The 24,586-nt window shown below is 44.5% G+C and overlaps 1 protein-coding gene across 1 annotated transcript in view; it reads left to right on the top strand.

Annotated features, from left to right (window-relative positions):
* The window catches only part of Dnah3 (dynein, axonemal, heavy chain 3), a 173,966-nt gene that overhangs the window by 130,459 nt on the left and 18,921 nt on the right, over window positions 1–24,586 (top strand). Inside the window, exons 50-53 of the mRNA NM_001370806.1 lie at window positions 2,522–2,704; window positions 8,636–8,834; window positions 12,104–14,245; window positions 21,153–21,378. Coding sequence (NP_001357735.1) covers window positions 2,522–2,704; window positions 8,636–8,834; window positions 12,104–14,245; window positions 21,153–21,378 — 2,750 coding nt within the window. The remainder of the gene's footprint in view (window positions 1–2,521; window positions 2,705–8,635; window positions 8,835–12,103; window positions 14,246–21,152; window positions 21,379–24,586) is intronic.

The following is a 24,586-nucleotide window of genomic DNA, read 5'->3' as shown; positions in this document are numbered from 1 at the left end:
GAGAGGCAGAAAAGGGATTTAAATAGACCTGAAAGGGAATGCTAGCAGGTTAGCATGCCATTTCCCGTTATAAAGAAACTACACAGAGAGGCCAGATGACATGCCAATGGTTATTCAGCCTGCTCATTAGTCCCACCTGAATGACAAAGAAGCTTGACCTCAGGGAAGATTCCTGATCAGACTATCCCATCATGGTCTGGTTTTCAACCAAGGCTCCTGGGGGTGGGGGTGGGGGGCAGGGGATAAAGGTACGTGGAGAGAAATTCTAATGCTTCATTGGGAAAAAAAAATCCTAGTGAATCTACTTTTCTAAAAAATTACAATCCCCTAAAAAGAGTTCCCCATCACCGACGGTACTCAGACAGACCCAAAGGATGTGTGATAGAAATGTTTCCAAGGGTGTTGGCTGTATATGATGGCTGACCCAGAAACCCGGAGACAACAAACCTGTGCTTCTTACAGTTCCAGAGGTCAGAAGGCAAGCTCAAGGTGATGGTAGATCCACTAGCTGGTAGGGGCTCTCCTTCCAATGAGACAGGAACATTGAGTTCATTTTTTAAAAATATTTATTCATTTATTTTATGTATATGAATGCTCTATCTACAATGTATGCCTGCATGCCAGAAGAGGGCATCAGAACACATTACAGATGGTTGTGAGCCACCATGTGGTTGCTAAGAATTGAACTTAGTACCTCTGGCAAAGCAGCGGTTGCTCTTAACTGCTGAGACATCTCCCCAGCCCATGATTTAATTTTTAATGTGTTGTGTGTGCGCATGTGCGCATGTGTGTGTTGGCGCTCACATGCCATGGGATGCATGGGGAGGTCAGATGATAAATTACTGGAATCGGGTTTACTTCTTACACTTTTTTTCATTGTACATGTGTGTGGGAGCAGGGAAAGGGTGTGTGTGCTGCAGCCTGTGTATAGAAACAAGAAGACAGCTTGCAGGAAATCTCTTTGCTCCTTGCATCCATGATGATTCTGGGTTAGGACTTAGGCTGTCAGGCTTGATGGCAAGAGATTTTACCCAATATTAGGCATGTTGCCAAACCCTCTCCTTCTACCTTTACATGGATTCTGGAGCGTCTACCTCAGGTTGTCAAGCTTTAGAGCAAGCACCTTTACCTGCCCAGCCATCTTCCTAGCCCAGATAAGACCTTGATGAGTTTTTACATGGTAGAAAGGGCAGATCTGGTTAGCTCATAATGTTGTTCCACCTATAGGGTTGCAGATCCCTTGACTCTAGCTGCATATAAATCAAAAGATGGCCTAGTCGGCCATCACTGGAAAGAGAGGCCCATTGGACTTGCAAACTTTATATGCCCCAGTACAGGGGAATACCAGGGCCAAAAAGGGGGAGTGGGTGGGCAGGGGAGTGGGGGTGGGTGGATATGGGGGACTTTTGGTATAGCATTGGAAATGTAAATGAGTTAAATACCTAATAAAAAATGGAAAAAAAAAAAAAAAAGAAAGGGCAGATCTGTTTTTTCCTCTTACTAAGGATATTTATCCCATCTTGAGGTTTCCACTCTCATAACCTCATTTAACCCTAATGACTTCCAAAGGTCCCATTGCCAAATATCATTATCTCTGAATTAAACTTCAACATATACATTGGGAGACAAATATTCCTTCTGCAGCACTTGTGAGAACCCACCTGTAACCTCAAGACTCTTAGAAACTGGGGCTGGAGTTAAGAGCTTAAGAGTCGGGGAAGGGGGAAAAATGCTTAAGAGTCTTAAGAGTCTGTGAGTTGAAGGCTAGCCTGGGATCTCTCCTCCCTCCCCCCACCCTCGTGTGTGTGTGTGTGTGTGTGTGTGTGTGTGTGTGTGTGTATGTGTGTGTGTGTGTGTGTGTGTGTAAAAGCACACTTGCTTGCATTGAATCAAATTAAAAGTAGCTTTAGAACCCAGGGGCTATGGAAATGGACCAGGGGTAAAACACTTGCCACAAAAGGGTAAGAACAAAAGTTCAGATTCTCAGAGCTCAAATAAATGCCAGGTGGGCATAACAGCCCACCTATAATCCCAGCAGGTAGGGGGCAGAGTCAGAGGATGTCTGCACCATGCTAACATCAACCTCTAACCTCCCAATGCAAGTGAGCACTTACACACACACACACACACACACACACACACACACACACACACACACACACACACACGGCTTTTAATGGTTTTATGACTTGGTCTCTCTCTCCCTGTACCAGACACTCGCATAGAAACCTAATGAGGGAAGAAACCATGTCGTTAACGTTTTTTGCTTGCCATTGAGTGCCTGTGCTTTGCACTGCTCTTGAAACTGCAACACTCAGTGTGGAATCAGTAACTAAGTATTGAAAGACTGGGGGCATAAATACCAGCCAACACGTCTATGCCCAGTGACATGCCAAAACCAGCCATCCTTTCTGTCTACATCTGTCCTGTATTACAGAGCCAAGTCTGCTTTTCTCAACTTTTCATTTTTAGCACTGACAGTGCTGATCTCATGTCTCTCCTGTCCCCTCTTCCACGCTAGGTGGCTGTCATGCAGGTAGAGCTCACTGCCCTTCAGCCTCAGCTCATCCAAACCTCTGAGGATACAGCGATGATGATGGTGAAAATTGAGCTGGAGACAAAAGAAGCTGATGCCAAGAAACTTCTGGTGCAGGCAGATGAGAAGGAGGCTAATGCTGCTGCTGCCATCTCTCAGGCGATCAAGGTATGTGACCAGGCGAGAGGTGCACAGGGAGCCAACACTGCTAAACGTATGTGACTGTGCCCACCTTGCAGATGAGACAAAGGAGATTCAGGAAGGGCGAGTGAGTTTTCCAAATCACCAATTAGGAGTTAGTGAAGAAGGCTCTTGGGCCATCTCTTCTCTATCCCACTCTGAGTCAAAACTGGGACTCAGCATAATCTCATCTGTTAACTTTTCCCCTCATTCACTGTGCCCTGGCTACAATAACCTTCTGGTTATTCCTTCCCCGGGGCCTTTGCACTGGCTGTTCTCTTTGCCTATCGATATCCCCATGCCGTCTACTTCACCTCTGTCACGTTTTTGTCCAGTTGTCCCTAACACATGTGTGTAGGTATGGAACAAATATTTTTAGGATGGCAGAATATTGAACCTAGAGGGCCACATTTGTAGGTGCTTCTGGCCATGTTCTGAGAAGGGATCACCACACATTCAGATAGCAGAAGATAGCCTTATTAGCATTTTACGTGACAATTACACAGGTCTCAGCACTCTCTGTAAGGGATTCCATTTGAGGGTCACAGGCACCTAATGAATGACAGATGTCAATATCTGAGAGTTGCTAGCACTGGGGTCAGGAGGAAATGGCCTCACAGAGCTGTGTAGGTCATTGACAGGACTATATGACAAAGCACAGGACACCTGCCTAAGGCATTTGTCCATGTGCCTTAAGGAATTAGGGAATCCCTTAGGGAATCCCTTCAGCCGTTTTCAAGCCTGAGTTTGAGCAAGAGGCAGCCTGTGTCTGGCATCTGTCCTAAATAGGTCATGAGTCATTTTCTTGAAAAGTACAGGGCTTCCAATTGGCATCTCTCCAGTGAATCCTGAGACCTGACCTCTGGCAGATGTTTTTCAGAGGGTCTGATCCCTCCCTGTTCTCAGAATTCACAATGAACACCATGTCCTGGATTGTGAAAGTTGGTTCACTTGCGGTCTTAGTGGCTCAGAAAGAAGACAAAATAGAAACCATAAAATATAGCCACTTCCAGGTGCCAGGAACCAGATTCTAGTGGCAATTTGTCATTCTATGGTAAAATGATTATACTAGACACTCATCACATTTAACAACTATTTATTAAACACCTACTATGGGCTGGCTCATTTTTTTTTTTTTTTTGTCAAGGAAAGTAGGAATGAATAAGATAAATAAAATCCTTTTCCTCGTGGAGATTATATTCTCTGGTGCTCATTCTCTTGAATCCTACGTACACTACAATACACATCATACCGAATTATTCCCACTTGACATATGAGGAAATCGTGACACAAGATGTTTCCAAAGTTGCATGACCACCAAGTGGCATGATTCAGACCAAGAGCTCTTTGACCCACAAACCATGGCACTTGACCATGAATCCAGACGTTGCAGACTGGCAGCTGGGGACCACATGTGTCCTGGGATGCAGAGAAGATTCTATTGACTCATTTTGAGGCAGGGACTTGCTAGGTATCCCAGACTGACCTTGAGCTCATGAGCCTCCTGCCTCAGCCTCCTGAGTGCTAGGACCGTAAGTGTGTGCATCACAACCACACTCAGGGATGTTTCATTTGAAGTCAGAAATAGTTAACCTTTAAAATGCAAGTCATTTCAAGTAAAAATTCTGAAACTTTTGCTTTTCCTTAGGGAGAAAAAATAATTAGGACTCTAGCGACATGGGCTCTGCTTTCTTGGGTTGTGCCCATTCTCAGGAGTAAGAAGCTGCCGACCTTTTGAGTTCTAGCCTCCCCAGCTCCATCCAGTTCAGTTCCTGTTCTTGCCTCAGTGCCCTGGCCCCTGGATGTGTGTGACTTTACAGCTCATTTATAATTCTGTTCTATAACCAGGCAGCCAAAGTGCACGACCAACTCTGCTCCTCCCTAGCCTCGGTTTCTGCATCAACAGATTAAGATTACTGAGGAAAATAGAAAACAAAAAACCACGTGGGCTGGAGAGATTTCTCAGTGTCTAAAAGCACTAGTAGCTCTGGCACAGGACCCACATGAAGGCTTACATGAGTCAGCAACTTTAATTCCAGGGGAGTCTGACACCCTTTCCGAGTCTTCCCAGGCACCGGGCATATATGTGGTATACATATATACATACAGGAAAATACTCAGACAGATAAATAAGTAAATACACAAATGAGTAGAGAGTACGTAAAGGTGTGTGGCTAGAGGTCCACATTGGTGGTTCTCTGAAACAGCTGTTCTTCTTCATCTCTACTCAGTGTGCTAGCCTAGCTTCTCACCAAGTATAGGAACCATCAGGAAGGGAACAGCCCAGGCAGGATTGTGCTCTGGAATGTCAGGGGAAGAAGCAAATCTGCTATGTCAGGAGGTAGATGAGCAATGCCATGGGATTTATGAGGAACTGACAGAGACTTCTCACCACGCCCTGGGCAATAAACCGCCACCTTAGGTTTCAGTGGGAAGGGCGAGGTCTGATGTGGTGCCATCGTAGTCCAGATCCTGCAAGTCCTGAAGGTGAGTCAGGTGAAAGAAACCATCTAGGGAGGAGGAGAAAAAACCCAGTCTTGCCCCACAGTTTCCCTGAGGCTTTTCTTGGACAGTGTCCTCCTGAAGTTTTCAGGGCTGTGATCTTTCTCCACATGGGGCCTGCTACACTTCTCCATACTTCTACAGTCTCTTACAATGGGAGCATGTCGAACACTGGACCTAATACACAAGTCACAAGTCCCACAGAGCAAGAAGAACTCGTGCAAAGAAGATTTGGAGACTGAAAGAGATGGAGATAGCCCCCAACACTGGATTCACGAGTGTGGCAGTTTCTTGAGCTGGCAAATTCTTGGCACTCCTGGCAAGTGTCTGTCATCCTGGCATCTGTGCAGCAAAGACAGGCTAGCCTTGACGGCTGCATCTACTCATCAAATAACAAATTAGTCAATTCTTCTTAGACTACTAAATCATGTCCTCCCCCCTTAGTGAGGATAACCTTCCAAAATTACTGCAGCATAGATTTCATTTCATCAACATATACTTGCTCAATATCTGTTAGTTTGTGTCCCCCTAGATTGTTGACACTCAATCCAGTGTCATTTTTAATTTGAATCATACAATTATGGGTCATAACAACAGATGAAATTTTTTTTTGAAAATTTCAATTTAGATACCTTTTAAAGTCTTGGCTCTAATTTGGAACTTCCTTCTTGTCCCTGTCCACATATTGTGTTATAGGATACAATTATGTCCCTGTCCACATATTGTGTTATAGGATACAATTACAATATGATTGTGATTTTTCACAGAACTTTGTTTTCTCTTAATATTATACCATGAATATTGTTCCAAGATATCTTTCAGATAGTGTGTTTGGGAATATGTGTGATATAGGTACTTGTTATTGTATATGTACATTGTTTGTATTTGTGTAGTATATATACTTGTTTCGTGACTGTGACCACATTTGTATGTGTGTATACTCATATGTGTGATCTGTATGTGTAGTATATGTGCTTGTTATTGTGAATTTGTGCACATCTGTGTGTGTGTGTGTAGTAGGGCCTGTTTATATAGTATATGTACTTGTTTTGTGGGTGTGTGCACATTTGTGTGTGTAATTGTTATTGTGTATATGGTGTATATTGTGGTATATGTACTTGTTATTATGGGTATGTGCACATCTTTGTATGGGTGTTGTGGAGGCCAAAGTTTGACATCAAATATCTTTCCTCAATCAGTCAATACTCTTACTTTATGAGACAAGACCTCTCATTGAACCTGGAGGCCTCTGATTCTGGTAGGTCTGCTGGCAATAAGCTTTTACCCCACTATGGCCAGGTTTTTGTGAAGGTGCCAGGGCACAAACTTAGCTCCTCACACATTTGCAGAAGGCACTTTAGCAACTGAACTGTCATCCCAACCCCTCATAGAGACAGCTCAGTGACCATGGAGAGGAGGTCAAAAACCAAGCCTATTCCCTCTGGCTCTTTGATTTCGGTATTTCTATAATGTCAAGTAGTATTCCTTGACAACGCCACTTACAGAGTCACCCATGGAGTTAAGAATGCAGACCCCACCTAGACTGAGTGACTCAAAATCTCGGGGCGGAGATGCTTTCGGTGATGCTTGGTGACTGATACACAGCCACTATTGAGAATCTCCATGACAGATACATCACAGTGACAGGCTCCTTGGAGCCACCTGACAAACCAGCTTGCAGCAGAACTGAGCTGCAAGCCAAGCTGTCCCTTAGGAAAAGGAGCCGAGGTGCCAGGTTCCGTGGAGGGGTGAAGTGAAGGGATCGCTAGCTGTGAGGAAGTAAAAAAAACAAAAACAAAAACTTTTATTTTGCTTGCTTATCCACAATAAACTCAGGTGTTACAATGCCTTCAGCACATAATACAAGCATTCAGAAGGCAGAGGTGAGAGATTCATGAGTTCAAGGCCAGCCTGAGCTACACAGCACATTTCAGGACATTTTGGGACCATGCCAAAAACAAACAGTTGACATTCTCCTGTGAAGTTCCACTTCAGTCATAACTGTATGATCACCCAAGATTCAGTGAACTGATAAATAATTCACTAAAAGAGACTCCAGGAACCAGTGAGACTCCAAGAACCAGCTCTGTGACCTGCCCAGTGTGTGACCTTGACTAACTCATTTCACATTTGTGGAATTTTTTTTCTATAATAGAATTTGAGTTACTAACTAACTAACTCAAAAGAGCCCTCTCAGTTTTGAAGTCCTATTGTGGCAATCTTTCTTTCTTCCTTTCTTTCTTTCTTTCTTTCTTTCTTTCTTTCTTTCTTTCTTTCTTTCTTTCTTTCTTTCTTTCTTTCTCTCTTTCTTTCTCTCTCTCTTTCTCTCTTTCTTCCTTCTTTCTTTCTTTCTTTCTTTCTTTCTTTCTTTCTTTCTTTCTTCCTTTCAAATTTTTTTGAAATATAATGCACATACTTTTAATGCCTTCCTTCTTCCTTTAAAAGTTGTGCAATTCATTACGGCTCTGTACAGTCACAAAGTCATGCAAACATTAATACTATGAACCTCTCGAACACTTTCATCCCCAAAGGAAATCTACTCCCCTTGACATCCACTCCTCCTCTCCTCAACTCCAGGTAACTACTCACCTGTCTCTGTAGCTTTGCCCATTCAGAACACTTCATAGAAACGGAGCCATGTAACATGGCTTCTTTTACTTGACATGATATTTATTTGGTTCGTCCACATTATAACAAGCATAGGTGCTTTGCTTTATTTAATACATGCATGATGTTACATTATGTTGATTTTATGTCTAAATTAACAAATAGGGACTGGTAACTCGGGTTAAATGTACTTGTTGTTAAGCCTGACAACCTGAGCTCAATCCCTGAGATCCACATGGAGAGAACTGATTCCTGCAAGTTGTCCCCCAACATCCATGTGATCTCTTGTGGTAGACACACACACACACACACACACACAACAAACTGGTAAAATAAAAAAATTAATGAATACTAAAAGTGGTAAGTGTGCATGCAACTGTGCACACACACAAACGTGAATGAGCAAAAAACAAAACACAAAGAAAAACTTCCTTTAGGTCCATTAGGAAGAATTAATCCTAGTGCTATACAGCATAGGAAAGTAACATAATCTACAACAATTTTTATGTATTTCACAATATTTAAAAGTTAAACATCTCATGTCACATAAAAATACAATGTTTGAAAAGATTTGAAATAAATACTTATTGTCCTAATTTGAGCAATGCCTCATTTTTTAAGGTCACAAAAATCAGTTCTCAAATGTTTAGGACATCCAAACTGCAGCCATGAGGGGCCAGGCAGACCTTTGAGAACAGAACTCTCAGGGAGGCCCTGACCTTGAAGGGCATCTGATCACAGAGAACCTTTCTGCCTTTTCCTGTGTGCCAGGCACTGATCACCTACTCCTTTTGTTCCTGTTCTCCACAGAATGAGTGTGAGGGAGACCTGGCCGAGGCCATGCCAGCACTTGAGGCTGCCCTTGCTGCCCTCGACACCCTGAACCCATCTGACATCACGCTGGTGAAGTCCATGCAGAACCCACCAGGCCCTGTCAAGCTGGTTATGGAGAGCATTTGCGTCATGAAGGGGCTGAAGCCAGAGAGGAAGCCAGACCCCAGTGGCTCCGGTAACCACTCCAAATCCAAGCCATCTTGTTCCAGGTCCCTTGTGTTTTAGAGACGTTTGGATGTATCAGCATGTACAAATGTGTTCATAGATTTTAGTGATGTGTGTGTGTGCATATGTGTGAGGGTGAGTGTGCACATGTGTATAGGCTAGAGGTTGGCACTGGCTATCTTCAATCCATTCTGCACCTTATTTTTTGAGAAAGGATCTCACCAAAACGAGAGTTTACCAATTCAGCTGGACTGGCAGGCCAGCAAGCTCCAGGGATCCTCCTGTCTATGTCTGCTTCCTCAACTGTGAGTGAGGGCTACAGGTGTGCCCTACCTTACCCAGCTCTTGACATAGGTGCTGGGATCCAGACTTAGGTCCCCTGCTTGTGCAGCAAGCATTTTACTAAGTGAGCCAGCTCCCCAGACCCCTTGTAAATATTTCTTGGCCATTTAGCTGCTCGGTCAGCTGAGAAAATGCAGGTACCTCTCTGTGGGGTGTAAACTTCATCGGGGCCTTAGACTGCAGACCAAAGATGGAGGTCAGGTGGTGCAAACGTGTATGTGATCACACACACAAGAGAAAGACAGAAACTGAGAGAACAAGAAACAGAATACACACAGTAAGGAGGGGAGGAGAGAGAGAAGAAATAGAAACCTGGGCATCATTTAGACACGGTCGCTCATGCACATACATATGCACACACACGAACACACAAAAATGATACAGAATCAACAAACATGTGACCACAAGGGAAAGAACTGAGAAAGGATAAGAGCAGAAACAGGAAAACAGAACAGGGAGGGAAAGGAAGAGAGAAAGGGGAAGGGGGAGATGCAGAAAGATAGGAGGTGTCCTTGGAGGGGAAAAAACTAAACAGAAAAAAAAATGAGGCAAAAATGCTGAGGGTGAGAGAGCAATGGAAATGAAGAAGCAAAGCCATCCATCAGGCCACAAAGACACAGAAAGGGAGTGAGGCAGGAAGAAGCGAGACAGAAGCATGCGTGTGCGCGTGCACACACACACACACACACACGCACGCATGTGTAGACACAGTGGTTGGAGTGGGGAAGAAACAGTAATTGGAAATGCTAGAGGCAGGAGCAAAGGGGTCCAGAGATTAATAAATAGATAGAAAAGAACAGCAAAGGGATGGAGGGGGAAACTTGAGCGGCAGACATGTGGGACAGCCAGGCTCACAACTATGATCCCAGCACTGCACTGTGGAGGACTGGGAGTCTGAGATCAGCCTGGGCTACATAATGAGAAGTTCTCAAAAGAGAGCAGAGATTCTCATATAGGACTTTCTGTTACAAGTAGTGCCTTCAAACTGCATGTGAAGTTTCAAAATCGAGTGCCCTTTGAGCCATCCTGCTCAGAGGAACTCTGCTAGCCTGCATTCCTTCTGAAATGTTAGAAACCCCTCACCCCTCCCTTGATAGCTTCTGGGCCCCGCTTCCCTTTGCTTAGCATTCCTTCTTATCTGGCTGGCTTTAGGGCAACAGTTTGAAGAAGATATAGATGATGAGAAATGGCAAAGCAGGCTTGGACTTTGTGTGTGTGCTTGTGTGCTTGCATACAACATACAAATGCACCTACCTAGCCTTGTTATGTACTTGTGGAGACCAGGAGCCTACTCAAGGTATTTTCTACAACTGTTCTCCATCTTATTTATTTATGACCAGGTCTCTCATTGAACCTGGAGCTTGCTGACTAGGCTGTGCTGGCTGGTCATTGAACTCCCAGGATCCCTGTAACCATAGGCTCATCATTGAGATTACTAGAACCTGCTGCCAAGCCCATATTTTACAAAAGTGCAGAGATCCAAGCTCAAGTCTTTGTTTATTTAGCAAGCACTTTATCTACCAGGAAGTCTCCCCAGCACCAGAGTTGACTTTGGAGAAGCCTGTAGCGCTGTTGTTGGGGTAGATTCACATGGAGACCTTAAGGAATGCTGAAACCAATACCCCATTTTTAAAGACACTTATTTCATTGGTCTTGGGTGCAACCTAAAGTGGTTTTGTTTTGTTTGTTTCTTTGTTTGTTTGTTTTAAGTTCTTTGGGTGCTTCTAAGGTATATAGGCAGAGTTGAAACCCACTAAGATAGAACATTTCCAGGTTTCCAATGCCAGTTCTTACTGTGAGTCTCCAGTTATCAGTTCAGAATCTGCCATTAAACCATGTATATTATTCGCTAAGCCCTTGGAACTTAGTGCATATAGTGGAATGGAACAAAAGAGCGCTTGAGTTAGCTTTGAGCACCTTGAATTTAAATGAAGCAGATAATCTTCCAGAATGCAAACCAAGTCCTCCACAGGACATACTGGGCTGGTTGATGTGCTTGCACTAAGGGATAGGTACATTATACTTCATATTACGTCTCAAGTATGGTTCTTGCCATGAGTCCCAGATTGGCATGTGCCATAAGCTAAAGAAGCTCTCAAATTTTTCCTAACATGTCAGCCAGAGGAGCACAATTGCAGGGTAGGATTGAAAACCACTTGACTGGTTGTTGACTGAAAGGGAATTGAGAAGAGGGCCTGACTCTGTTTCTGGCCAGACTATAGGTGGCCTCCTGTCTTGATATAAGCTAGTACGCTCCACTTACTTACACTGTCCATTTACAGGAAAACTGGCTATGTTTCATCTAACCCGCCTCCCAGATTTGTAAATTAACATTTGCCCATGGGTGTGGCTTCTGTAGTTCTCTCCAGTGATAAAGGAATCAGAGGTGGGATTCATTCAGTTCATATCACAGCACCCAGTAAACTGAGGCAGAAAGATCACAAACAAATTTAAGGCTAGCCTGGGCTTACTTATTAAGATTAAGATAGATAGATAGATAGATAGATAGATAGATAGATAGGCAGGCAGGCAGACAGACAGACAGACAGACAGACAGGCAGGCAGGCAGGCAGGCAGGCAGGCAGGCAGGCAGACAGACAGACAGACAGGCAGACAGACAGACAGACAGACAGACAGACAGACAGACAGATAGTCAGAATCAACATGGCCTGAAGTTTAGTCTGGACCCAACCAGTTGCTACTTATAGCATAGGCAAAGGACTCATTGCAAAGAACTTGAGATCATGGAAGAACTGAAGGAAAGTCCTTCAAGACCCAAGTCCAGGAAACAGAGTACAGATGAGGAAGATAAGCTTTCCTACATCTCCCTGACTAGAAGCTTGGAGTTCACCCCTTCCCCCAATATCTAAGTAGGGTGTAGAATTGTACGTCTTAATCAAAACGTCTCAAAACATCTCTGTTTCCTCCGCTGGACAGGTAAAATGATAGAAGATTACTGGGGAGTGTCAAGAAAGATCCTTGGAGATCTAAAGTTCTTGGAAAGTCTCAAGACATACGACAAAGACAACATCCCTTCGGTGATCATGAAGCGAATCCGGGAAAGGTTTATTGATCACCCTGATTTCCAGCCAGCTGTCATTAAAAATGTATCATCTGCCTGTGAGGGCCTGTGCAAGTGGGTGAGGGCCATGGAAGTGTATGACCGAGTGGCCAAGGTTGTGGCTCCCAAACGGGAGCGACTGAGGGAGGCTGAGGGGAAGCTGGAGATCCAAATGCAAAAACTGAACCAGAAACGGGCGGAGCTGAAGCTGGTGGAAGACCGACTCCAAGATCTCAATGACGAGTTTGAACTGATGAACAGAAAGAAAAATTCACTGGAGAAAAATATAGAAATCTGCTCCCAGAAGCTCGTCAGGGCAGAGAAGCTTATCAGTGGCCTTGGAGGAGAGAAGGACAGATGGACAGAGGCTGCCCGGCAGCTGGGGATCCGCTATGATAACCTGACCGGGGATGTTTTGCTAGCCTCTGGGACCGTGGCTTACCTGGGTGCCTTCACGGTGGATTATCGGGCCCAATGCCAAAATGAATGGTTGGTTTCCTGTAAGGACAAGGTCATCCCAGGCTCCGTTGATTTTAGCCTCAGCAACACCTTAGGGGACCCCATAAAAATCCGTGCCTGGCAGATAGCAGGGCTTCCTGTTGACTCCTTCTCTGTTGACAATGGCATCATTGTGTCCAATTCCAGGCGCTGGCCTTTGATGATTGACCCTCAGGGACAGGCCAATAAGTGGGTGAAGAATATGGAAAAAACAAACAAGCTATCTGTCATCAAGTTCTCTGATACCAATTACGTGAGGACTCTGGAAAATGCCCTGCAGTTTGGCACCCCTGTCTTGTTGGAAAACGTTGGAGAAGAGCTGGATGCCTTTATTGAACCCATCTTGCTGAAGGCAACATTCAAACAGCAGGGGGTGGAGTACATGAGACTGGGTGAAAATATTATTGAATACTCAAGGGAATTTAAGTTCTATATAACCACTCGTCTGAGGAATCCACATTATCTCCCTGAAGTTGCCGTGAAAGTCTGTCTCCTCAACTTCATGATCACACCCTTGGGTCTCCAAGATCAACTCCTTGGCATTGTGGCTGCCAAGGAGAAGCCAGAGCTAGAAGAGAAAAAGAACAAGTTGATTTTAGAAAGTGCCCAGAATAAGAAACAGCTAAAGGAGATTGAGGATAAGATTCTAGAGGTCCTATCCCTGTGTGAGGGCAACATCCTCGAAGATGAGACAGCCATCAAAATTTTGTCCTCTTCGAAAGTTCTGTCTGAGGAGATCTCTGAGAAGCAAGAAATAGCATCTGTGACAGAAACCCAAATTGATGAGACCCGCATGGGCTACAAGCCTGTCGCTGTTCATTCTGCAGCCATCTTTTTCTGTATCTCCGACCTAGCCCACATTGAGCCTATGTACCAGTATTCTCTGACTTGGTTCATCAACCTCTACGTGCAGTCTCTAGCAAATAGCAACAAGAGTGATGAGCTGGATTTACGGATCGAGTACATCATCGAACATTTCACTCTAAGCATCTACAACAACGTGTGCCGCTCACTGTTTGAGAAGGACAAGCTACTTTTCTCCCTCCTTCTGACCGTTGGCCTCTTGAAGGAAAGAAAGGCAATTGATGAGGAAGTTTGGTACTTCCTTTTAACTGGAGGTGTGGCCTTGGACAATCCTTTCCCCAACCCAGCTCCAGAATGGTTATCAGAGAAGTCATGGGGTGAGATTGTTCGAGCTTCCTCCTTACAGAAACTAAAGGGTCTGATGGAAGATGTCATGCAAAATATCAAAGTATGGAAGGACATCTATGACTCAGCCTGGCCACATGAAGAGTCACTACCTTCACCTTGGTTTTTCCTTCAAACACTGGAAAAGATAGCAATCCTTCGATGTTTGCGGCCCGACAAGATAGTCCCAGCCATTCAAAACTTCATCTGTGAAACCATGGGAAAGATATTCATCGAAGCCCCAACCTTTGATCTCCAGGGATCCTACGGTGATTCCAGTTGCTGCGTACCATTGATTTTCATACTGTCTCCAGGTGCAGACCCAATGGCAGGTAAGGGCAGAACATTGTATGAGAAATACTGAATGCTCAGAGTGTAGTGGTTGATAGCTCAAAGTGTAGTGGTTGATAGCAGGAATCTCAAACCTAGCTAGCCTTCTGTTGAAAGACAACAATTATAGTAGTCCACACTTCTTTCCTTCCTTTCTCCCTCCCTTTTCTGTTGTTGTGTTCTAATATTTAGCCCAGGCTGGCTTTGAACTAACGATCCTCCTGCCTCGGGCTCTCAAATACTGGGCTTACAGACATATGACACAAGGTCTGGCTCAAGCAAAGCATTTGACTGGATAAGGCAAGTGAAGACTTCATTCAAGGTCACTTCTCGGCACCACCTGGGATCACAATATCTAGGACAGTAAATCCAGAACCACAAGATCATCAGATTTTTCAAAAGAATTCAGAGATGGAAAATTTAACCATTTAAAACTGTTGATAACTTTTTCCTTATAGTACAGTAAGGGTGGGTTGTGGAAATAGCTGTGAGTAAAACACTTGCCACACACACATGAGGAACTGAACCTCTTATAAAGCTGGATGGTATGCTGTGTGTCTGTAATTCAAGGCTCCTATGGAGAGAAGGAATCAGAGATAAGAGGATGCACAGAGGCTGGCCTAACACCCAGACTCGAATAAACAGTGGTGAAGAAGAGAGCCTGTCTAAATGGGAAGTGGTGACAGCTTTAGTCCAGGCACTCGAGAGACAGAGGCAGGCAGATCTCTAGGTTCAAAGCCAACCTGAACTTACAGAGTGAGTAAGTCTACAGAGTGAGCTCCAGAACAGCCATGGTTACACAGAGAACACCCTGTCTTAATCAAACAAAACAAAAAGACCCTGTCTGAAACAAGGTGGATGTCCCTCTGACCCCTGACCCCACCCCCTTCATACACACACACACACACACACACACACACACACACACACACACACACATTTCTTTTTAATATGATAGGAGCCAAGCCCAGGATGACATTAGCTCTGAGTTTATCATCTTCTTCTTGAACCATTATTTTATCTATTACATGTCAAATTTTTTCTAATTTAATCTTTTGCTTATTTCTTACATTCCAGATTTTATTTCCCTCCTGGCCCACCCTCCAACTGTTTCACATACCTCCTCCCCACCCCACCCCACCCCCCCCCCCCCCCGTCTCCACTAGGATGTTCCTACCACCCACCCCACCAGACTTCTAAACTCCCTGGGGCCTCCAGTCTCCTGAGACATCTTCTCTGACTGAACCCAGACCTGGCAGTCCTCTGCTGTATATGTGCTGGGGGTCTCATATCAGCTGGTGTATGCTGCCTGTTTGGTGGTCCAATGTTTGAGAGATCTCAGGGGTCCAGGTTAATTGAGACTCCTGGTCCTCTTACAGGGTCACCCTCCTCCTCAGCTTCTTCCAGCTTTTCCCTAACTGAACCATAGGGTCAGTAGCTTCTGTCCATTGGTTGGTGAGGATGCCTCAATCCCACTTGGGAGGGAGAAGAAAGAAATCACAAGGTGGGGGAGGGACCTGGGAGGGAAAGTGGAGGGGGGTGGTGGGAAGAGGGGAACATGATCTAGTATTGGGTGGAGGAAAAGGACTGAAGACCTGAGTGCAAGCAGAAAGAATGGAAACAGGGAACCTATAGAAAGGTAGGAGGTTGGGGGGACCCTCTAGAATGTACCAGAGACCTGAGAGGTGAGAGACCCTCAGGACTCAAAGGGAGGGATCTTAGATGAAATGCCCTATAGTGGGGAAAGAGAACTTGTAGAGCCCACCTCCAGCAGAAAGACAGGGAAGGCATCAAGTGAGGGATGGGGTTGCCATCCCACAGTCAAAACTCTGACCCATAATTGTTCTTGTCTGAAAGAACTGCAGGGATGGAAATAGAGAGGAGCCTGAGGAAAAGAAGATCCAGAGATAGGCCCAAAGTGGGATCCATCTCAAGGGGAGGCCCCAAGGCCTGACATTATTACTGAGGCTATGAAGCACTCACAAAAAGGGACCTATCATGACTGCCCTCCAAAAGACCCAACAAGCAGTTGAAAGATACAGATATTTACATGTCAAATTTTAAAAAATTGAATGATAATACTACCTATATATTTTCCTTTCAATTTTCAGCAAGGTATAAGATTGTGGTTCAACAGGGGTAGGATTTTGCTTCCCCTAGGCACATTTGACAAGGTGTAGAGACATTTTTCTGGTTACAACTAATATGGGGGAATGTTGTTGCTAGGATCTTCAAGAAGGAGACCAAGGATGTTGCTCACTATCCTACTTTGCATGAGCCATTTCTTAGACAGAAGGTGACATGGTCAAGGATGTTGTCTTAGGGTTTCCATTGCTGTGAAGAGACATCATGACCAAGGCAACTCTTATAAAGAACAACATTTAATTGGCTGACTTATAGGTTCAGAGGTTCAGTCCATTATCATCATGGCAGGAAGCATGGAAGCATCCAGGCAGACATGGTGCTGGAGAATGAGCTGAGAATTGTGCATCTTGATCCAAAGGCAGCCAGAAGACTGCTTTTAAGCAGCTAAGAGAAGGGTCTCCAAGCCTACCCCTACAGTGACACACCTCCTCCCACAAGGCCACACTTAACTCCAACAAGGCTATACCTCATAATAGTGCCACTCCCTGGGCCAAGCATATTCCAGCCACCACAGATGGCAATCATGCTGAGGTTCCAGAAGCCTGATGTGGAGTGGGAGGCCCATCATCCTGCTTTACCTCCCCAGAGCAAACCCCACTTAGTGGTTGGGTATCTCTTTCCAGAGACACTTTGTACACGTGGACCTGTTAGGGCTATTGACAGGAGTTGAGATGCTTTCTCTTCTGTCAGATTTTTCACACTCTTGTTTTTTTCTGTTGTTAAATGAACAAAGAATACAAGGAATGTGAAAGGTAAATAGGTTGTTTTCTGTGGTAGCAGGGGAGTTTGGTATGTGCCTTTGATAAGGAAAAACTTAGCACACCCGATCCTGGAAAGAATACAGAGGGAGCTGAAGTGAATTGGTACAAGGTTCCTGTGTGACCAAACATTTGTGTGAAAAACAACAGAACCCCTTTTTATTGTCTTTGCTTTCATTACCTAAGTCTGTCTTTTCTTTTTGTTTTTTTTTTCTTTTCTTTTTTCCCCTTTGGAAGTTTCATTTCTCTCAGTTCCTACCCACCCAACTTTGTGCCCTCTCTTTTTCTTTTTTAAATAAACCCATCGAGTCCAATTCGTGTTGACCACATATTCTTGGGTGTGTGGCCTTTCACTGAAGACTAACTGGCTTATTATTACCAGCTAAACTGACTCTTTCTCTCCTAGTTGCCATTAGCTTCTCAGTCATGAGTGAAACTTCATGCCTACTTCCACTCTCTATGCAGACATCTTATCTGGTTTGAGCTTACAGAGATTTTGTGCATTCCATCATAATTGTAGTGTGTTCATGTGTGCAACTGCCCTGCTATATCTAGAAATCATTGTTTCCTTGTCTTCTACCACCTCTGGCTCTTACAGTGTTTCTGACCCCAACTTCCAAAATGACCCCTGATCCTTGAAAGGAGATATAATGTAGATGTCCCATTTAGGGCTGAGTATTCTACAATCTCTTATTCTCTCTTCCTTGATTACTTCAGAGTCTCCGTTTTAACCATCTACTTCAAAAGGAAGCTTCTCTGATGAGAGTTGAGAGATCCACTAATCTATGGGTGTAATGATAAGTCATTAAGACTCAGTTTAGGCCAGGCAGTGGTGGCACACGCCTTTAATCCCAGCACTTGGGAGGCAGAGGCAGGCAGATTTCTGAGTTCAAGGCCAGCCTGGTCTACAGAGTGAGTTCCAGGACATCCAGGGCTATCAGAGAAACCCTGCCTCAAAAAACAAAAACACAAAAAAACAAAACAAAAAAGACTCACTTTAGTACTATGTCCATTTATCAGAATAGTAGTAGTAGGTTCTCCCTTATGACCCATGATTTGTGATTTGATCTTAGCCTGAGAATGATGTGAGGTATGGGTTTTACTTGTAGAGTGGGACTTAAATCCAGTTTTTAAAAGGTGATTGGTGACTTGCATAATACTACTATTGAACCGTTGGGCCTGTCTTGTCAGTCCAGTCTTTATTGAAAGATTCACAGTGAAAGTGCAAGATTCACAGCTGGAAAAGGCAATTGCTACCCACTTCCACTACCACTGCCACAGGCATCAGAACAGCACCTTCTAGCATTTTCAGGCTAGCCAGTGGCGATGATGCTTCCAGGGAATTACTAACTTGTTCTGTTCATGCTCTAGGACTCAGCTATGTGGTGATCTGAGCAATAGGGTCTTGCTGTCAAATTCTGGAAAGTAACCAATAGCACTGGCAGCCTGTAATGTTTGCAGGTCTGTGAGACCTCACTGGATAACAACTCCAAAAAAGATAACCCAGTGTTAACACTAGGCTTTTTATTTGTTAGCCTGAGGTGTCTAGTAGGCTAACATGTAGATCCATTATAGGATGACTTCCTTTTAACTCTAAAATCTTTTTTGTGTCATTAAAAGAAAGAAAAACTAGTATAGCCAAGAAAATTAAAGCAGAAAAATAGGGGGCAAGGTCTAAAGAAGGTCTGATGATGACAATGGTGCTTATAGAGTCTGGTGGGTGATGTTCTACAGGCAGAGGACAGGCTGGTAGAACCTGTGCCCTAGTTGTCTTCCTTTCCTGATTAAAACTATTGGTAGTGGGGTAGAGAGATGGCTCAACCATTAAGAGAACTTACTGTTCTTGTAGAGGAGACATAGGTTTGGTTCCCAGCCACACAGTGGCTCACAGCCAGCTGTACTTCAATTTCAGAGGATCTGATGCCTTCTTCTGAGATCTTTAGATATCAGGCACACATGGTACAGATACATATATGCTGGCAAAACACTCGTATACATTTTAAAGAGGACTGTTGAAAGGTCAGGCGTGATCATATGAGCTAACCATGGGCCAGGTGTGATTATACAAGCTATCTGTAGGCTAGTTATGATCAAAAGGTCATAGGAGCCAGCTCTTGGAACCTCTACCTCTTCCCTTTAGGTCTCCTATCATCCTCTCATCTCACTGAATGGCTCTCAATCTTGGTTGTCCTTGAGTTACATGGAGAGCTTTAAGAAAAGTCTTGGTGTGCCCTAGACTAATTAGATTAAAATATTAAGGGTGAAATCTAAGCATCCTGTCTTATATAGCTTTTTGGGTAATTCTGTTGTGGGAACCTCTGATTTAATGGCATCAGCAGACTTTAAAAATCATTCCTGGCATTTGTTATTGCATTAGTGCCTGCAACATGGTGATATTTTAATTCTTTCCTTCCCTCCACATTCATTAGCTGAATGTCTTCTCTAGGGAAGAATTTTCCTCTGTCAATTCTTTGGTTTACTCTGAATATAATTCATACAAGGCAAGCAAAACAGATGCTCCAATCTTGGTTTTTGGTTTTATTTGTTTTGTTTTGTTTTGTTTTGTTTTGTTTTGTTTTGTTTTGTTTTGTTTTGTTTCAAGACAGGGTTTCTCTGTGTAGCCCAGTGTGGTCTTGAACTCAGAGATTCACCTGCCTCTGCCTCCCAAGTGCTAGGATTAAAGGTGCGTGCTGCCACTACCAGACCAGATGCTCCATTCTTTCTCTTCTTTACCAGAAGACTGAATATTGAATATTAGTATTGCCCTACCAACTTCCAGAGTAGACTAGGAAGAATTGGGGGAGGGGGTTATATTGTGAATATATACCACTAGTTCAGTGATAAGCTCTCATACTGAAAATGGACCATCATTCATTCATTCTTTCTCTCTTTTTCTCTTTTCCTTCCTCACTTCCTTCCTCTCCTCTCCTCTCCTCTCCTCTCCTCTCCTCTCCTCTCCTCTCCTCTCCTCTCCTCTCCTCTCCTCTCCTCTCCTCTCCCCTCCTCTCTCCCCTCTCCCCTCCCCTCCCCTCCCCTCCCCTCCTCCCTTCCTCCCTTCCTCCCTGCCCTCTCTTCCTCCCTGCCCTCTCTCTCTGTCTCTCTCTCTCTCTTTCTCTCTCTGGTTTTTGTTTTTAAAGATCAGAATTCTCTATGTAGCCCTGGCTGTCCTAGAACTCTGTAGATCAGGCTGGCTTTGCCTCCCAAGTGCTGGGATAAAAGGTGTGTGCCCCCACCCGGCTTTTATTTCTTACACAAGTTCACTTTCTCAATCAGAGCTTTGAGATTTTATCTACTTCTAAAAGTTCCATTTGAGTTTTGATTGGTTGGATGGTTTGGAATTTGGTTGTTTGTTTGACTGGCCTGAAATTTGATATATAGACCAGGTTGGTCTCTAACACCGCCTCCGCCTCCCAGAACTGGGATTAAAGGTGTGTACCACCATGCCTGGCCTAATAGTCCAAATTTGTTCATTATTTAAGAGAATTCTAAGTTTCATTGTGGTTTATATTCAACTGTTTCTTATTTTTCACACGTTATTTCTTCCATGGTAACATGTGATCCTTCTCCCATGAGCCTTCAGGCATCATGGGGCATATTTGTAATTTCAGCACTTGGGAGAAGGATCACATGTTTGAGTTAGTCTGGACTACATAGCAGGAAACACTGAATAACAACAATAATGATGATGACAACAACAATAACCACGACAACGATGATAACGATGATGATGACCACAATGATATACAATAATAATAATGATAATGATGATAATAATTCATAGTCTGTGAGTTTAGAGATAATGTCAAACAAGAGTTAGCTGTTGTTCCATTTGCCAGGGCCTCTAGATATCTAAAGCTTCACCAAAAGAAATTCTGATTTAGCAGTTCACAGAGGCTGATAAATTTATTTTAAAATCCAAAATGTCAATGTGTCTCTCCTTTTGCATCATGACTATTATTTGGTCTTAGCTGGCTGTTCTTTCAAAAACTTTTCTTCCTGGTCTCAGGTCTGCTGAAGTTTGCTGATGATGTTAGCATGGGAGGCACTAAAACACAGACCATCTCCCTTGGTCAAGGCCAAGGTCCTATTGCTGCCAATATGATCAACAAAGCCATCCATGAAGGGACCTGGGTGGTCCTACAGAACTGCCACCTGGCTACAAGCTGGATGCCAGCGTTAGAGAAGATTTGTGAGGAGGTGATTGTCCCTGAGAACACCAACTCAGAGTTCAGGTGAGATCGTGCTCCATCTGGGCAAGGCCCTGGGACCAGGTCAAGGTCTTCAGCATGCTGGTGGCTGACAGTACAATGAGGGAAGGGACAGCCCTGCCCTTGAGAAACCCCGAGCTAGCAGAGACAGCTTATGGGAGAATCATGTTGATGCATGTGTTCTTTGCTTTTCTGTTGCTGTGATAAACACCATAGCCAAAAGCAACATGGGCAAGAATGTTATTTCAGTTTACACTTCCAGGTAGTAGTCTGTAGCTGACCTTCCCTACTTCGTAGGTTCTTGGCTTTCCCACCCTTTATCCCTGCCAGTTTGACCCCATCACTAGAGAAAGAAGGATGGAGGAAGAAAAGAGAACACACACACACACACACACACACACGCACACACACACACACACACACACACACACACACACACACACACAGAGAGAATCCTTAAATCTAATTTCTTTCTTCTTGTTTCTTCTTTGAGCACAAATACTAACAATACACAGCCAGCCCCCATGAACGACCACCAACCACCAACCTATTGGGGCTCTAGCATTTATATACCATCAGAATTCCAAAAGCCACACAACCACAGAAACTACCTTCAGCTGGCAAAACCATGCTTCTACTAGAGCACTAGGCACATTGTAGTCAGTTGCTGAGAAACAGCCCCGTATCCCACACGTGGGATTAAAACAAAACACTTTTCTATAGTATTTCTGTGGTTTTAAAGAAGCCAAAATTCTAGATTTCTCACTACAACAGCCAACCATGGAGAGAAGTCAGGGCAGAAACTCTGGGCAGGAACTTAGAGGCAAGAGCTGAAGCAGAGACTGTGGAGGAATACAGCTTACTGACTTGCTCTCTCTGGCTCATGCTTTTCTATATAACCCAGGCTCCTCTGGGTGTAGTCCACAGTGGAACTGGGTGTTCTCCTATCAATCAAGACAGTCTCTTATGGATGCAGCCACTGACCAATCTGATGGAGGCAGTTATTCAGCTGAGGTTCCCTCTTGCCAGATCTCTAGGTTGTGTCAAATTTCCTGTTAAAATTTCTTGTTGCTCTTAAGCTCTTGCCTCTCTCTTGCCTCTTGCCCCCTTGCTCTCCATCCCCCCCCCCCCACCCACTCTCCATGTGGTCATGGCCAGCCCCACGTCTCTATTCTCTCCTTCACTCTGTCTTTCTCTGACTCTATTACTCTTTCAACTTCCTCCCCATGCCTTAAATAAACTTTATTCCATACTAAAAAGAAAAAAAAATCTCGTCATACCTGTAAAGAATCCATCCATAGGCCACAGGAAAAGGACAGGTCTGAAGCTCTGATAACTGCCTGGGATTTTGTAACATGACTAGGGGCTTTCAAAGAAGGACATTTCAGTCGGAAGGGATGGCTTTTTTGAAAGTGAAGGATAGAAGTAAGCCCAAAACTCTGACCCTGGGGAATATGCTGGGGTGGTGATGGTGGGGTGGGATGGGGGGGTTCTTAGAGAAAGTGATGCCTTAAAGGCAGATTAACTGTCAGAAAGGCCCTGGGGTTTCATTTGTTTGCTTTAGTAGGAAATAACGGTTGTTGTTTAAGGACCACACAGTCACCAGTGTTCCTTTGTTTTGGTACAGAAGCCTAAACAGGTCAAAACAGGGCGTGACTTCAGAAGTTTTTTTTTTTTTTAAGCTTTTGTTTGGGGATGTTCACCATTACAAGAGGTTAAGGTCAGCCTGGGGCTGTGCCAGGACAGGGCATGGTCCAGGGACAGATGAGTCACCTTTCTTCCTTGCACTTTGTTCTGAATTTCCTCTTGGGGCTTTACTGCCAAAAAGGAGCCTGGATCCTGGGGACAGGAAAGTTCAAACTGAGGCAGGGGACAAAGGGAGATCCAAGTTGCTCAAAAGCCCATAGCATATTCTCCTTTAGAGCCAGCCTACTGCTGCATTGGTGGGTCACAGGCCAGACTAAGCCAGATGCTCAGAGACATCAAGCCAGATGTGTCCAGAAGGAAGGTTGGCCACATAGTCTTGTCAGGTCTCCAACCGAGGTCTGTCCAAGGCCTAAAGGACAAGAACTCGTGTCCACCCCTGTTCTATGTGCAGTCCAAGCTTACCTGAGGCTACATCATCCAAGGGAACACACAAAATGCCTGGGCCATGGAGGCTGCAAAATACAGGCCACTGGGCCAGCTGTGGGGGACAACAGCAGGCCTAAGAATCACATAGTGTGCCTGACTTGGTGGCACATGACTTTAATCCTAGCACTTGAGAGAAAGAGGCATGCAAATCTGTATGTGTTTGAGGCCAATCTGGTCTACATAGTGAATTTTCAGGACAGCCAGAGCTAAGTAGTGTGACTCTGTCTCAAAACAAAGCAAACAAACAATCACATTATTCGCCAAGGTATTGCTCCACGTTGGGTAGGATGACACAATGCCATTGTACCCACCCTGAAGGCCTCAGGCCAGATGAGCCCCAGGTTCATCTGGGGTCCCTGTGTTTGAAACCACGGGCCAGCAAGAGTTAGGCGGGGGGGGGGGGGGGGGCAGATCTTTTTCAGCAGGAATGCTGCCAATTTGAGTGAGAGGAGGCCACAGTTACTTAAAACTCCCTGCTTACTTCTGGTGAGAATGAGAAGTTCTGCGTAAACTCCAGCTAGATGGCCCTTCCCCCTCCAACAATAGCTAAAAGGATGGGGGCAACTGAAAGGTTACAGAGGAGCACCCCCATAACCTTCCTTCCTTGGCACCCTGCAGACGCTTTCACTTCAACATCCAACTAGTTCTCTCTAGAATATTTAACCTGGAACTCTTCAGGCCAGACAAAACCCTCAAGCAGTAACTTAGAGGTCAGTCATCCATTAGAATTGACACCTGGAAGGTGATTTCCTGGAAGATTCCAGCAATCCCACAGAATCTAGAATAAGGTGGGGATCAGCATGATCCTTGGAGGCCAAAAGAAGGGGCCAGAATGGGTCCAATCACCACTAGACTACTAGAATATGTTAAGAGAACAGTGCAGGCTTATTTTCTGGAGATCAACTTGTGGTCAGTGCAAACATACAGTCAATGTGGTTGAGAAGATGATGATACATAGGCAGAAATCCACCAGGCCCTTCTGAGGGGCTTCACCAACAACTGCTGCAGAGGAAGAATGGTTCTGAACAGCAAGAAAGGAAGGCCTGGCATCTGGACAATAAGCATGGAAGTTCTCTATGGTGCATATGGCCTCAGATTC

This window comes from Mus musculus, chromosome 7 (assembly GCF_000001635.26).
Source record: "Mus musculus strain C57BL/6J chromosome 7, GRCm38.p6 C57BL/6J".
Lineage (NCBI taxonomy): Eukaryota > Metazoa > Chordata > Mammalia > Rodentia > Muridae > Mus > Mus musculus.
This window is presented reverse-complemented; position numbering and strand designations above follow the sequence as displayed.